This window comes from Pleurodeles waltl, chromosome 1_2 (assembly GCF_031143425.1).
Source record: "Pleurodeles waltl isolate 20211129_DDA chromosome 1_2, aPleWal1.hap1.20221129, whole genome shotgun sequence".
NCBI lineage: Eukaryota > Metazoa > Chordata > Amphibia > Caudata > Salamandridae > Pleurodeles > Pleurodeles waltl.
The window spans coordinates 1296565813-1296583117 of NC_090437.1; the positions used below are offsets into that span (position 1 = coordinate 1296565813).

General features: G+C 44.2%; 1 protein-coding gene across 1 annotated transcript in view; it reads right to left on the minus strand.

The window, feature by feature from the left end:
- Nucleotides 1–17305, minus strand: part of ATP6V1B1 (ATPase H+ transporting V1 subunit B1) — a 220911-nt gene that overhangs the window by 45443 nt on the left and 158163 nt on the right. The window contains exons 7-11 of the mRNA XM_069205321.1: nt 15586–15687; nt 12488–12585; nt 5310–5433; nt 2733–2883; nt 1978–2060 (exon numbers count right to left, since the gene is read on the minus strand). Of these exons, the coding sequence (XP_069061422.1) occupies nt 1978–2060; nt 2733–2883; nt 5310–5433; nt 12488–12585; nt 15586–15687 (558 nt within the window). The remainder of the gene's footprint in view (nt 1–1977; nt 2061–2732; nt 2884–5309; nt 5434–12487; nt 12586–15585; nt 15688–17305) is intronic.

A 17305-nucleotide genomic window follows, 5' to 3' on the forward strand; every position in this document is an offset into this window, starting at 1 on the left:
CCTGAGAAATTGCATGAAATTTGTGTTAAAATCTCCATAATAGTGGACGCCATGCTGATTTGATTACTTCCATTTTGCTTGCACATGTATGACCTTATCGGCTTTCTCGTCTTTGACGTATTAAGCCTTATTTTCATACATGGCACTACTAAGCGAGAATTCACAAATGACTATCTCAGCTTTTGGAAGTTTATACTTCTCCTATGTTTTCAAGTTTCTTTTTCATTCTTCTAAGGTGACAATTGTGCACCTGCTATCTGAGATTCAGTTTCTGTCATATGTGTCCTCGCTCGAAGTATGTATGATGAATACTATTACCGATATAATGTTGGCATGGTAGGCTGTAGTAAGTGGAGTATGATTCTGATATAAAATTATTGCCATGGCAGCCCCCCAAAAATAGTGTATATATTAACCAGGTACCCATTAATAATTGAGTAGCTATGAACATAAATCCCTGTAGAGGAAAATATATTTTTAAGTGATTTCTGTCAATATTTATTGAAGACAACCTTAAGGTTCCCACACCTGGGCTCAAGGCATATTCTAGAGCTGTTCTACGCCCATGATATACTTTTAGTAAATCATATTATGATGGGAGTATAGAGGGCCTGACAATCCATGGAACCAAAAATGTATGGAGATGAAAATGGTTAATTTGTTTAAATACTTTGAGATCTGGATAGAGTACACTTTTCCTTGACACCTATTTCATGAAAATGCAAGAGCATCTATACTGACATTCACCGGTGGTCTCCTGCAGGTCTGGCAATGGATCTGTGCGCCCACCCACCACCGCCTACCAAGCCAAGATTATATTGTAATAACTTACGTATGTCAGGTCTGGTTTCCTTCTCAGGAGAAAGAATTAGAATTAGTAAAAAGCAAAGTCTGGGGCGAATGTTAGGATTGAGAGTGAGCCCTCCAAAAGTGGTTATTGATCTAGAATTTAAATCAGTACCACCTTGGGCAAGAACACCTCAACAGGTTTAACCGTTTTGAGGCTGTTGCAAGGTCACCGACCGGCGCACTGAGGACCAGCACTGATGAGGTCACAGCCAGCAGACTCGGGTGTTGTTGTGATCCAGGAGCAAGGGAGAGGTAGCTGACCAGAAGGATGTGGTGCTGGGGAGCAAGAAAGGTAATCCTGCAGCAGAGCTTGGTACCCCCAAATCCGCAACTGGGAATGCTTCAGCTACTTTAGGGGGGTCGCTCGAAGCCTGAAGAAGCCTGCTCCGGGAGGGACTAATTTGGGGAGACGCCTGAGGCACTGTGACTGACAAAAGCACTTAAGGGTGAGATGAGAAGCAATTTCAGTCATGAGTTTCAGAAAGATGAAAAATATTTTGGTGCCTGAGGGAGTGTGACTGACAAAAGCACTCAGGAGTGAGATGTGGAGTCATTTCAGTGATGAATTTCAGAAAGTGGAAAAGTATTTTGGGGATCTGGCAGTTTTAAAGTTGCATTCTCCATGCTCTTAAATACACAAAGTACACTTAAAGGTCTTGTGCGATGACGTATCGAGGTGTTACAGTTGGGCACAATCCTTCTTAGAGCGATGGAGGGTCTCGGGATAGTTCCTTAGTCACCGTGTATAGCACCAGCATGAGTTTTTAAGGCTCAACCCTACTGCTGCTCAAAGTATGTCTTCCTGCAGCAGGGAATCTGTGTTATCAGGGGAGGGGGGGAATGAAAAAAGCACTTCAAAATTACATTTTACCAATTGTGATTAATGCTGTACAAAGCTGCAAATCTTTTCCACTGCAAACCAGGAGGAGTTTCTTCAAAACAGCGCAAACTTTGCACAGGTTGAGTAAATTACAAAAAACATTTTTTGCAAAGTTGACAAAACTTTGTATCTTTTGGCAAGTGAGAAATCTGAAAACTTCAGGAAATTTTGGCAGCAGGAGCAATAGCTTTAAGTGCAGATCAAAGCCTGCAAAGGAAGGAAGAAGCAGACACAGAGGATGAACTAACCTGTCTGTTGTGCAGCTGTCGGTCCACGTAGATCTGCCCTTCGGTGATGAAGCCGGTCAAGTCAGGGATCGGGTGAGTGATATCTGCAATTCAAAGTCAGCATTTCTGTGGACATCCCAGGAACACCACGAGAATTCACAACCAAGCATGGCCAAAAAGCAACAATGGATGTTCAAGAAGAGAGTAAAGTGCTCCCTTACTACTATGCACAATTGGAGGAAATGTGCAGCCATCTAATGAAAGCACATTTTACTAATGTCCACAGGTTCTGAGACATGGAGTAAAACTATGTGCCTTAAGACAATCCCGGAGCAGTGATGGAGGGCTCCCAAACCCTGGGTGCTGGGATCTGACCCAGACATTCATCCGCCCGGTTACTCCCCATTACTTGAAGATATGTGCATATCCTGGAGTTAGTACTGAGCAGTAATTTTAGTATCACTGGAGCGTTTTTGCTGCCATTGGCATTTCTTATGTAGATGGGAACATTTGGAAACATAGGGGGCTTTAATCAGATGCATTAACAATAGTTTTAGACAATTATGAAAAATCCCTTTTAATTGTAGGCCTATTTTTACTGTTTAACTTTTTTTTTTATAGGGAGCATTTTTACTTTTTTTTGTTTCACTTTTTCTTCTGCTGGGTATACTTTTTAACTCGCTTTGCTCTCCCCTGCTGGAACCCTGATCTCTTGCCTTCGTGAAGCCACCAGGCCCAGCGCCTCTTCTGGTTTCCCACGTGCGTGGTTAACTTACCGTCGTTTGGCATAGTGAGGATGGGGATCTGTGTGATGGAGCCACCTCGCCCTTCCACCCGCCCGGCGCGCTCGTAGATCGTGGCCAAGTCGGTGTACATGTACCCGGGAAACCCTCGCCGACCTGGCACTTCCTCCCTGGCAGCAGACACCTGAATAAGAAACAAGCATGAACAAGCATTTGTAATGTAAATAGGTCTCACATATTTAGAACAAGTTAATTGTCATCTTTTGACGATGGCGCCCACGAGCAAAAACAAAAGAAAACATGAGTGGAAACTGAGAAAAGACGACTTGGCAAAATAAAAACGTTAGCTTTAAAAAAATAAAGCCTTGCAATTTTGTTTGTCCTCCTGGGCACGTGTTTGCCAGTCACAAGCCTTCTGTTTGCGGGGCACTAGACGTTAGGAGGAACAAATAGTACCTCGATCACATCGGGAGCAGTGGACGGGCACTAATTAAGTTGAATCCATTAGTTCTTGATCCCTGCTCCACACAGAGGAACGGAAGTGATTCCAGGCATGCTTTGACAAATTACGAGGCTGTAAAGAAGACTGACACGCAAACCATCAAATGGTGACCAACAGGCGGGCTCCAAGCCCTTTAAGGAACACAACAGAGTCTCGCAAGCGAGACGCATGCGCTTGCACATGCACTCGCGGGCTCGACACTAAAAATGTATGTCAGTGTGTACTTCTCATTAAAGAGTAGCTGGCATCATAGCAAGCACAATAGCACATCACAATTTCATATCATCACGATAATGCACTGAAAGCATGATGTAAACGATGAGGGTCCTTCGGGTAAGTGATACATGACAAGGACACATTTAATGTTTTCTTACGTCAGGCAGGTTAGGGCCAAACTAAGCTTTGGTGGACTAAATATTCAGTACAAAACACAAATTCTGTAGCATCTTACCTAACAACTGGGACATTACATGCCACAATCTTTAGCATTTATCTACCTATTATACAGACCCAACAGGATTTTGCAAGCTTTGTTGGCAAATTTTGCGGGAAAACATTAAATTTGTAGCTCAAAACCCAACAATGTGTGTTGTTATTGCAATAGCCAGAATGTGCCTCTGCCAAAATACCACAAGATATGTGTCAGCGTACGTGCAAAGGGATCTCTGGATGCACACATAAACATTGGCTACTATAGTACATGTGAAAAAGACTGAAATTTAGTTTTTTTGTCCGCTTTTGCGCCCACTGAAGATTATTTCCCCAGTGGAGGAAGCTCCTTGCCCTACACTCAGAAAATATTGGGAGTGTTACCTGCCCTTTGCCACCCTGAAAACAGAGTTACTATGTCCTTGACTTGGTCAAGTAATAAATGGAAATGCCCACAAAAATGGGTTCTGGGTGTGCCTATGCGTTCAGGGTACCCTCGATGTAATGACCCCCCATGTTTCAATGGCAACACCTGGGTGAACAAATATTGTTATGACTCTATAATCACTTTTTTACATTACAAATCGTTTCACACACACCCCTAAGGCTATTTGCAGGTATGAGCTACTCATTCAAATGGCTTTCTGATTTTCATTTTAGGAGCTAAGCGTGGTCTGTGGGCCAAAGTGTTAACTGAAACACCACTGATCTTAGCAACATCTGCTATTTATACTTTACAGAACAGCAACTATTACATTATAAAATGTTACATCAAAAATATATTCATTTTAATACATGGGAGTCTGCAATCTCTGTATACAAACCTGTTACAGGCGACTTGTGAGGTCTCTAGTTATCTTTAATAAGCAGAAAGGACATGTATATGGAAACGTAATTTTTTCCACCCTTTACATAATTATGCAAAAGATAGAATCTTGCTGCATGTTTCCGCACATTCTGAGCCACAGCGTGTTTTTAAAATCTGACTTGTACTAAACGTATTCAAATATCTTTTTACAACAAGTGTCTAACGGCATTAAAGTGTGTTTAATGCTTACACCAGAGATTCTGATTTTATTCTTCATGTTGACAAACATTCTCTTTCATATGAAAGAGCACAATAATGATGTAAGTGGTTTGTGGGAAGGGCACTGATGTGATCATGTTGTATCAGAAGTAATGAAACCCGTGCCATACATTAGAAGGATATTGCAAGTGACCTCAGAGCTCCATGACCTTATGAAGGGTCTCGTCCTCCGGCCTCGGTCCTCCATATTGTCACATAACTCCTCGTGACTTGCAATATCCTTATAATGTACGCCAGGGGGTGCTTTATCTCATATATTACTGGGACATGCAACCAATAAGGCATTCTATAGATAAAATAACGGATCAAAATTAGAAGGTTTTTTTAATATAAATATCCAATAGTTGCAAAATTAGAAAAAAATGTGGGGAAAAAAGCAGGATTTACAAGAAATAATCTATGCAAGAAAACCTTTTAGTGAGTGGATTTATTCACAAAAGGCATTTTGCGGAATTTGCCTTCAGGCAAAGTTTTCCGAACTCTGCAACTTTTTAAACTTTGCTTGTGAAATTATAATTTTGCACATCATGAGAGAAAAGGGCAATCCCCGGTCAATTAGAATAGTTTGACGCCATGAAAACAGGTTTGTTACCTCGCGCAGGGCTTCCGCATAAGAGCTCATGTCAGTCAGAATCACCAGCACGTGCTTCTCACACTGATAGGCCAGGAACTCGGCTTCAGTCAGAGCCAAACGAGGAGTGATGATGCGCTCAATCCTGCAGGGAGGTAAGAGAGAGAGGATATAAACATAACAGGAACTGACGCATCAACTTGTAACATGACGTGTCACGCCCTGCGGACCCGGAGGGCTTTAAAGAATTCCAACCTCAAAAAGCTGGTCACATGGATGCAAGAGTCACCGGTGCCACGACCTTCCCCGCTTTGTCCCTGGGTTCTGGGAAATACCACAGGTGGGTTCTCTGACCCAGTGCTTAATTTGTAAATAAAAACGTGCCGGTGCCCAATGCCCTCCCCTTAAACACGCGGCTGCTGCATTTAAATGTCCGAACACGGAATACAGAAGCAGCGTAATCCTGAAGCCAACTCGGTCCTCTTCAATCCAATTACAGCCACTCCCTGCCCCTTCAGCTCACTCTTGCAGCTTTCTGCTTTTCCCCTTTGTGATGCTTTTTCGTTTTTCTGTTCCTCCGTCTTTTCCATGTGTGTCTTTTGCTCGCAGATAGTGCTTGAGGCAGAAGACTAAGAGCCGGCCCTAAAAAATAAGTGCCGGTGCTCAGCACCGTAAACAACAAGCACAAATTAAGCATCGCTCTGACCGGCTTAGCACTTCGTCCAGAAGCCCGGAAGATTGCTCAATACCTTTCACTTCTCTTTTTTCCCACCACCTACTGCTGAAGCAGGCCCTATATGTAATACGAACTCATGACTTGTAAAATAATGACGCTCCACGTGAGAATCCTAGATTATGGCCCTATGAATCTCTATTAGAAATAGTGATGCCGTACAGAATTCAGAATCTTTTGTCTCACTCCTCCAAAGAAAGCACGGAGCACACTCAGCTGTGGTGTTTTTTTTTTCCTGCACGTATATTATTGGCAAAAATACATGCCCACTACATTGAAAAAACCCTATTGATTAATTTGCTGTTTCTCACCATTGTTCCCATAAAACGCTATGGTGGCAGGGGCGTAAAACAGGCCCGCAAGCCCACATGGGCACCCAATCCTTCAGGGGGCCCCCTTCAGCCCAAGGGCTGATGATTATCTGAGATATGGGAGATTCAGGACCCCTCTTTACATTCTGCAGGGGTGGGGGCATCATTCTGCGTTACACCACTGCATGGTGGTGCATATCAGGACTAAATGCTCCTGAGAGACTCATGAACCCACAATGATAACCAGTCATTTGTGGTGATGATTTAGCATCAGGCCTCAGACAGAGGATGAGGGCTGGACATTTCCAATGAAGAACACACGATCTTAGCTCCAGGAATCAGATGCAGAAGTTCACGTGCCTCAAAGATGTTCAGCAACCACAGATGGATGTTGTTCTTTTTGACGCATGCCAGCTGGATGTACCAGACAGGCTTTGACAGCAATGAACCACAGGGCATGACTTAACCTGCACTAACTTAATGAAAGAGCAAAAACAGAATCAAGGTTTCAGCAAATCTGGCAGCTATGAGGAACAGTGATATCTCCAGTGGCGGCCGGCAGTTTTAGGAGGGAGGGGTGCGGGCAGGAAGCACAATCACACTCAGCCTCGGAGGTCCCAGGAGGGTTGGGACTGCTGCCTTCCCTCACCGGCTGACCTTAGGCAGCAGTCCCAGCCTCGTCACAGAGTGGGATGGGGTCAGTGAGACTGCTGACCCCACCCCACTCTGTGACGAAGTGTCACTGATGGACTCGCCCTGGGCGCTTCAGGGCTTAAACCTGAAGCGCCCAGGTCGGAGTCAATGGGTGACGCTCTCCCTCGTCACCCGGGGAGGGCCTCGAGGCACCTTTGCTGAGCTGAGGGGGTCACGCCCATAGGAGCTGTGACCTCCTCAGCCCAGCAAAGTTCAGCTCAGGCAGCCAGGAGTCTGCGCAAATCGCGCATGTCTGCTCCTGGCTGCCTGATCTGAACATGAAGAGTGTCTGTCAGGCTAACCTTTGTTCAGCCTGACAGCCACTCTTCATGAGGGGCAAAAGGTGGGGGGTGGGGCCCTTCCGCCCTAAAGGACGGGCAGCGGCTGGATATCTCGTTATTATAATGGATAAAATTGAGCATCCTCATCCATCCACCTTCCAGGGCTGGTTTCAACTTCCACTCCTGTCCTGCCAGAGATATGTGATGCATGTTCTAGGCACTCACACATGTTAATCTAGAACAAGTCTGAGGCTCCTTTTGTCATTTGATCTCTCCCCTACTTGTCTCTGTTTCTGTCCACCTGCTCATATAGCACCTTGTCCTTCTGCAAACACACGTATGCCACCCGAGCACATACTCAGATGTGCTGGCAGTCTTTCATTTAAGGCTTGACCTTACACTCTCTTTTATTTGTAATATATCTAAACCATATCGCCTGCGTCTGGTGACTGGAAAGGTTGTTAACCACTGTTAACTGCCCACCATGTCACAGTGCCTGCAAGAACCCCCCTCAATCTCATCCAACAGGGTCCACCAAACAGGCCAGCTGTCCCTCTCTGGTCTTTGCCATAACTGACACCCTCACTGATCTTAAAATATGGACAAATATTATTGCATTGTAAGCCTTCAGCAGTGGGTATAGCCCAGGCACAAGGGTTTTAATGCTAGTGGAAGGTACGTTACCTTTACTTCACGTGCCATAAATCAGGAGTCATTATATTACTGGAGTTACATCAGGGGTCATTACATCACATGTAAGTTTTAGGTCTTTTATTTCATAGCTACTTAGTTCAAAGTCACCTAACTTTAACACTTTAAACATATATACGAGTATCTATTTATATGGTCTCTTTATTTTACAATAGAGCTTCAAATATAAAGCTAAATCAAATTTAGCTAATTTAAACATAAAAATCAGTTAAATAATTTTAATTAAATGTGCAGTAATATTTTTTGCTCTTTTTTATTTAAAATATATGAGTGTTTTTAAAGGGGTGCAGGGTTGGGTTTTGTCGACATAAGCAGTGTTTACGGTTTAGGGATAGGTAGTGTTCAGGATTGGTAAGGGGTTTCTAAGGTACAGGGATGGGTAATGTTTAGGGCTACTAAGGGTTTTTTAGGGGTCAAGGGTGGGTAGATGTAATGGGTAGTAAGGGATGTTTAGGGTTCAGTGATGGGTAGTGTTCAGAAGCCATCGTCAGAAGCCACGGTACGAACACCGTGTCATATGCCGATGACACACAACTCATCATTTCCCTCACTGAAGACCCAGACACGTCCAAAAGGAACTTCCATTCAGGAATAGAAGCCGTCGCCACCTGGATGAGAGAAAGCTGCCTCAAGCTCACCTCCGACAAGACTGAGCTCATCATCTTCGGAAACACCACCTCAGCTTGGGACGACTCCTGGTGGCCCACATCCCTTAGTGCCCCCCTCCACCGACTGAGCACACCCGCAACTTAGGAATCATCCTCAACTCCTCCCTATCCATGACCCGCCAGGTAAACTCTGTCGCCTCCTCCTGCTGGCACACACTCTGCAAACTTTGGAAGATCTTCAGATGGATCCCAGCAGACTGTTGCAGGACAGTCACCCATGCCTTAGTCACTAGCAAGCTCAACTACAGCAACGCCCTCTACGCCGGCACCTCAACCAGGAACATCAAAAAACTGCAACCCATCCAGAACACAGTCACCAGACTCATTCTGGACCTCCCTTGCCGAGAACACATCTCCCAACACCGAAGGACCCTCCACTGGCTACCGGTCGAGAAGGGAATCACCTTCAAGCTTCTCACACACACGTACAAGGCCATACACAACGCAGGACCAGCCAACCTGAACCACTGCGTCTCCTTTCACACCTCCGACAGATCCCTCCGCTCCGCCCAGATGGCCCTGGCCACCATCCCTCGCAACCGCAAAACCACCGTCGGAGGACAATCCTTCCCCTACACTGCAGTAAAGAGCTGGAACCTCACCCTGCACCTCAGACAAAGCACGTCGCTCACCATCTTCAGGAAGAACCTCAAGACGTGGCTCTTTGGATGAGGCCTTTCCCCTCCCCCCCAGCGCCTTGAGACCCTCACGGGTGAGTAGCCACGATTTACAAATACTGATTGATTGCTTGATTGAGTGTTTAGGAGTAAAAAAGCAATAGTAGGTTTTAGGGTTGGGAAGTGTTATGGGGTACTTTGAGGTTTTGAGGTTTAGGGATGGGTAGAGTTAAAAGTAATTACTGGTTTTAGGGTCCAATGATGTAGAAGTAGTGGGGAATTTTTAGGGTTCAGGGATGGGTAGTGCAAAATTACATTTTATTAAATAAAATAAATTATATATAAATTATGTTTTCATTACATTCTAAATAGTGGTAGTATTATAATTAAAAAAATCGCTAATTAAAATGCTAATGCTACATTACTTTTAGATTTACTACATATATGTGTAAATAGATGTATATATATATGCATATATATATATACACATATATTTAAAAGGGGCAAGAAATAGTACTTATGAACATATCTCTGAAGTAAAGGCACCCCCCAATGTAACAAACCACAAACCGCAATTTAAAAGGTACTTCCGATGTATCTACTGCAATGTCATGACACCTGATGTAAAAATCAACAAAGACTGATATTCTGTTAGAATATTGCCCACTCAGTTTAACAAGTTCTAAAATATAGAGGGAGAAACAAAAAGGCACGTTTTGAAATTTTAGGACAGAATGTATGTGCCAGAATGATTAATCCTGAGCCTCTCTATTGCCTTCCATAGAGCTCTCACCAGTCCAATGCTCTGATATAGCCTTACTGCCCACTGCCGAGAGCTATACCGGTTGTTAAAGTCTCTGAACCTGAGTTATACGCCTGAACAGAGGGGGAGGGAGAGGAGCTGTAATAGCCAGTATAGCCTGAGACATTAGGGCTATAAGGCTATTGAAACAGTTCACCCAAATAGGGTGGACTTTCGGAATGAAACAGGGAGAACGGAAACACAAACATTGGAATGTTGGAGCTGAAGCCCATACCAGCCATTAATGGCCCTAGGCCCCACCACTGTCTTCAATGGAGCTCTCACACTGTTAATATTCTAATGTAGAGACGAGGGCTGGAATGGTTGTTTAGGCCCTGTTCACAGCTCAGGCCTATAGCCAGGCGGCGAGCAATCAACAGCCTCTACAGCCAGAGGCAGAAAGGCCAGAGCGCTATTAGAATATTCCACCCACTGAGGGGAGAATGTCAAAAATTAAACAGAGAAACACAGAAGGAAAACCGTTGCAACGGTGGAGTAAAATGTCCATACCAGCCGCCATTGCCCTCAACTGAGCTCTCACCTTTTCATTTGTTGAACAGTACTTAGTACCAGCATTCAAAGCATTCTGATTGGCTGAGCCAATCTCAGTATTCCATACAGAGTACCAATCATAATGATGCAACTCGTATCATCATTGGTATTCACTGGGTTCATGTACTGCAAAGAAACTGCTGAAATTGCTTTAAGAGTGCCAAGTGAGTGGCCTAAATGACAGCACCTGGAGCACGGTGACCAATGAGCAGTCGTGCAATTAATCTCACAAGTTAAGGGGTGCTCTCAGAAAGGGGGTGCATGGTAGGAGGAGTGAAGTCATGAGGAGCAGAATCTGACATTCAACCTATACCTTTATGGGGGGTTTTCAAAAACCTTTCCCCAAGGACATTGGCAACAAGGACAAGTAGGGTAGTAAATATGCCCTGTCTTACTTAATTTTAGCAAACAGGCTGCATTTTAAGATATGATATGGGTTTAAAGCACCTGCTGCAGAGGTCTTTGTATAGCTGGAAAATTCTGTGCTAAGACAGCAGTGAGACGAATCTGTTGTCAATGCACTTGCTGGAGATACCTGCATGCACTCTGGTCACAGCTTTGACTTATCATCAAATAGCACTAAGGGCACAGCATGTAACAAGCAGGTCACAGGCCATGGGGTTACTCCTGCTGCAGAAATCATGGCACCACCTGTGGGTCATAAGCTACAATAGATCGTGAGCTTAGTGAGTTAGGAACTGGCATCAAGGAGCCGAATGCAAACTGCAAAGCATACGTTTTGAACCTTACTGTTTTTCTCTATCTTTCTTTATCCTTCTGTTGCTAAAGGTTCTTTTGGATAGTAAAAACAATGTATCGGTAAGTACTAAATGAATGCTTGTCAGTGTAACTGCTCATATATACAGGTCACACTAACATTCTTATGGTGCAAACATATCTCATTCAGACAAAGCTTAGAAAACTCAAAAGCCTGCCCCTAAAACATGGTTTATCTCTTAAGCATCTGTAAAATGGCAAGCTGGCTCTATTTGTTTCCTGGCATGAAGGTATTAGACTCCAGTTCAGTAGGAGACTTGAACAAAAAGAGCCCTGATGGCCCTTTAAATGAGGCATTTGTGCTGGGCCCAGCTGCAACTGAAATTAAGAGGCCTCACTCATCTCCTGCAGGTTAATAACAATGTACCCAAAGCTAACAAGTTGCTGGTGATGCTGAATCTATCCAAGTATCAGCACAGGGAAAACATCAGCACATTTCTGGGGCTGGCACAGATCTGGCTCAACAGTAGAAGCTGCACTTGGGACTCGGATGGAACCCCATAATTGCCAGCACTGAGTTGGACAATCTAGCAGTTTGTGGTCAGTTTGCACTTGGTGTCATATCTTTAATAAATTGAGCCATGAGGACAAGTCTGGTACATGTGTGTTTCAGCACAGTTAAAACTCCTAGAGCCAATGTGATCCAAGCACACTTTGGGTTCGGCTAAGTGAGCCTTCTGTGACAACCAGCGCAGGAATATGCAAAAATATCTTAACATTTCCGTAGGGACCCAAATGTGTATCATCATTGGTGTTTGGTGTCACCACAGCTCCCTTTTCTCCTTTATTGTTAGATGTTATGTAGGTTAAATTATCTCTAGACAGATCTCTGCCTCAATCCATTGATTTCCATTTTAGTCCTCAAGTCTTCGCGTCTACAGTATTTATTAAGAGCTACAGTTCCCATATGACTATCTTCTTATCCCACATTTCAATTTGACTGTGTTATGTGATGCTAAACTCCAAACCCTTTTTTGACTTCTGATGGAATCTGGAACCCATGGAGATGATTCTGGCATTCTAGATGTAACTCGTGGCAATCTGATCTACTCACGTCGGGTCATTGGCGAGGTTCAGGAAGAGGCATACGTTCTCCATGCTCCCGTTCTCCTCAAAGTCACTCTTGAAGAAGCGGGCTGTTTCCATGTTCACCTGATTAAAAAATCCAAATCACTTTGGTCAAAGCACAGCTGGAGTAGGCATGAATCACAAACCTTTTTCCTAGGGTAAATTTAATTTCTACCTGAAAAAATTGTCATTTGTTCATACAGAAAATTTGCAGTTCTGTTTAATTTATGAATTTACGTGTGAGTGAGAGGAAATTCTGTTAAATGTGACCATGTAAAAAGGGAGTGGCCAGAAAATGTAGTTCAGAATTAGTAAAAATACACAAAGTTAAAGATTTTAGGGCTATTGATAAAAGTAGTTGATATAAGTTTTAGAATCCCCCACCTTCGCATTGGTGGTTGAAAAGTGGGATGAAATAGGCTAGTTAATGCAAAATTCATAAGAGTAAAAATGTGAGGCATGTATAGAAGAAAGAGAATAAATGTAGTTTAAAAAGAAAATCTGAAATCTACACTGGCAATTGAAAGGTTATGCACAGGTGAGCTTACAGAAGTAGGCACAGCTCAGCTTTCTTTGTGTGTAAGATACCTTTATGGATGTATTCTCAGCCACAAATGATAAGCAAATTGTAACCTTTGTGAATGGGCTCAAATTCATAACTTACTCATACGCATAGATATACCTGCTCAAAGCATCACAACTTTACCAGAGCTCTCTTCTACTGCCATCACAAGGTTATGTACAGGATCATAATTTCAGAATTCTGTAGCATCTTTGAGAGGCTCAAGCACAAAGGCATCCCAAAAATTTGCACTCTTGCCCAATTCACACCTTCTCCCACTACCCACCTAAAATGCTTTCTCTCCTAATTCCACTGTCTGCTGTTTTGTTCAATTGATTTACTTTTTATGTATTTTTATAACCGGCAGAAACAGAAATGATGTTTGCAAAAACGTTGATTAAACAAGTTGGGGGAAAAAGCGAGAAAAAACGTTTGAGCTTTTTATATTTTCTCTTCGGGGTCAGATGTGGGCGTCCCCAGGGGACGAAGTGCGTGGTTAGGGATATCCCACCTATTTGATGCGTACAACAATTCAGGTGTACACATAAACATTTATTCGCAATCCCACACATATCTGCACGATTAAGTTACAGTGCAAATGTTTAAATATAACTGCGGTAGAAGGGTGCAAATCAACACAAACTACCCCAGTTTTCACCTGGAGTTGGAGAAGAGCAGCTAAGCCCCATTTTCTTTGCTCACACTAGGGCACATGCAATCCTTGCTATGGCACTAAAGAACACCGGGGGTGGGGCAGTACCTAGGGAGGAAAGAGGCAGAACAGAACTATGTGGGACTTCCAGGTCGTAGCGCATGTTATTCCTCTCCTACGCTACCGCAGTACAGAAGGTAGCGGTATCATGTCAACAAGGAATAAAGGTGATAGGGGTAAGGGTCACTCGATGGGGGTGCACTCCGAGTGACCTGCAGCTAGAGAGAGGACATGGGAGAGACACAGCAATCTCCAAGGAGGAAGGCAATGTAGGGTGAGGATGATGTGCGGTGGAAGAGGGTGACCTGAGGAAGGTGTGATGGAGAGGTAGACCCAAGACATACCAAGGTGGCTGTGACCTGAGAAAGGTATGCAGGAGAGGTAGACCCAAGTTATACCAAGGTGACTGTGACGAGAGGAAGGTGTGACAGAGAGGTAAACCCAAGACACACTAAGGTGACTGTGACCTGAGGAAGGTATGAAGGACAGGTAGATCCAAGGTACCTATGACCAAGGTGACTGTGACCTGAAGAAGGTATTAAGGAGAGGTAGACCCAAGGTATCTATGACCAAGGTGACTGTGACCTGAGGAAGGTAAGAAGGAGAGGTAGACCCAAGGTATCTATGACCAAGGTGAGTGATGTGAGGAAGGTGTGAAGGAAAAGTAGACCTAAGGTATCTATGGACCCGGTGACTGTGATCTGAGGAAGGTATGAAGGAGAGGTATACCCAAGACATACCAAGGTGACTGTGACATAATGAAGGTATGAAGGAGAGGTAGACCCAAGGTATCTATGACCAAGCTGACTGTGACCTGAGGAAGGTATGAAGGAGAGGTAGACCCAATGTGCCTATGACCAAGGTGACTATGACCTGAGGAAGGTATGAAGGAGAGGTAAACCCAAGGTATCTATGACCAAGGTGAGTGATGTGAGGAAGTGTGAAGGAAAAGTAGACCCCAGGTATCTATGAACCCGGTGACTGTGACCTGAGGAAGGTATGAAGGAGAGGTAGACCCAATGTGCCTATGACCAAGGTGACTGTGACCTGAGGAAGGTATGAAGGAGCGGTTGACCCAAGGTATCTATGACCAAGCTGACTGTGACCTGAGGAAGGTATGAAGGAGAGGTAGACCCAATGTGCCTATCACCAAGGTGACTATGACCTGAGGAAGGTATGAAGGAGTGGTAGACCCAAGGTATCTATGTCCAAGCTGACTGTGACCTGAGGAAGGTATGAAGGAGAGGTAGACCCAATGTGCCTATGACCAAGGTGACTGTGATCTGAGGAAGTAATGAAGGAGCGGTAGACCCAAGGTATCCTTGACCAAGGTGACAGTGATCTGAGGAGGGTGTGAAGGAGAAGTAGACCCAAGGTGTATTTGTGACTGTGACCTTCAGGAAGAGGCTCCCTTGTTTTTACTAGTAGCCCTCTTCAAATAGTAGGCCTACTGCAGTCCCTGCTTTTACGCAGTTTACAGCTGCCTCTTTCTTGCAGTTCAGGAACAAAATATCAACCTCCTGTTATTTTGGTGCCGAACTGCATCAGCGATCATCTAGTACCAGTTGCTGCACCACCTCAGTTATCATGCAGGGTGCACAGTTCAGGCACCCCCTGCTCACTTGCATGTTTTTTTCACCTGCACAATATATATGTTAAATTACAAAAACACACAAGTGACAAGTGCTGCAAAATTATGTGGCACCGGAATGACCATAATTGGGTCCAGAATGCATCCCATGCACTAGTGTAAAGGATGTCTGAGAATATGGAGTGGGGCAATATTATTCCATTTTTGCATTTTACTTACACCCATTGCCGCAAAAACAATAGCAAAGTTGTCTTCACTGTAGTCCATCACATCTTTAGATTTTTTAACCAAACCCGCTTGTCGGCAGATCTGAGCTGCAATCTGGAAGAAGAGGGAAGAACAATAATATTCATCACCTGCAGCTACTCTTAGTACCTATTGACTTTTTTAAGTTGATTCATGTTCAATGAACACTAATGTTGTACCATTGAGTAGCACACAGATATCACAATAAAAAATTTAAAAAATCAGCAAAACATTTATAAAACGCAATCCAACCTCTTCCTCTTGAACGAATCATCTCCTCCCATCGACCTTTCCCAGAACGTTCTTTAAGGTTTGGGGTCCAGGAGAGTAGATGAATATCTTTGGTGGAGCCATAGTACACCACTGACTCTCAGCCGCCATTAGGTAACCCAGGCGCTTTCACTGCTGGCCAGCAGCATATGAGCTGAGTTTAACCCTAGGGCCGCTGCACAGGGAGGGCGTACCCACAGCTACACCCTCTCTCGTTTGGTGTGGAGTAACAATTGATGAAGAGATACAACATAGTCAAAAGGGCAGAGGAAAAGGTCTGAAAGACATAATTACTACTGATTGGGCTCTTCTGGAAATGAGGGTGTATAAGCATGACTCCTCTAGCTCTGTCCTCCCCCCCACTCTTACTCCTCGGTAGGCGTCTGCAGCCAAATGCAACAAATAGGAAATGGGGCCAGGAAGTGTCTTACTATGTAGCCTTCTCAGGTAGAGTGCTGAGACCAAGACAGGGACTACACAGGCTCTATGAGAGACAGGGTACGTGTCTCGCACACTACACTAACATTCATACCGATGTCGACCACATGTAGGAGACACCTGTCATAAACTGACATTAACATAGGGAGGACCACACTGACTATGAGAGACATGATACATGTCTCTGTGGCTACAACGCCATTTATACTGATATCTCACTCACGTAGGAGACACTTGTCTCAAATACTACACTGACTTTAACATACGGACTACACGGATACTATGAGCGAGAGCATACATGTCTCCTACACTGCACTGACACTGTGAGTAAGGATTCATGCCTCCCACACTGCACTGACACTGTGAGAAACAGAATACATTTCTCAGTGGCTAAACTGACATTTATACCGAAGTCGTACACATGTATGAGGCACGTGTCACACACTGACATTAAGATACATTGACACTATGAGGGGCAGGATACATGCCTCACACACTACATTGACATTGAGATCAATGTCTTACATGTGTAGGAGCTGCGTCTGGTGGTCCTGTGGATTTATACGTTCAGTCCAGAAATCTGTGTTTGATTTCATGGCCACAGGATCAAAACTTGGTGGAGTCCCCGAGCATTTTATGCTTTTGAGGTCGACAAAATGAGTACTATTGTGTTGGGTAACATTAAACTGGGCTTGGCAGCTGGGTCCACGTCCACGGGATACGGCTCTCTCCTCTCCCCTTTCAGTGGGCAGGCAGTCTACATATCACTGGAAGTCTCACAGCATCTTCCTGTCAAGCTAGTAGAATTCAGGTCATGTCAATTCACTTCTGGGAGACTCGTAGTCAGCTATAGCAGTCCTGGAACCCAGTAGCCCTTCTCCACGAACAGTGAATCAACTCCAAGAGGAAGAAAGTAGTGAAGGTTGGGATTTAAATGTACTGTCTGGGTTTAGAAAGTGGTTTGGCATTGTTGCATTTCTTAGTT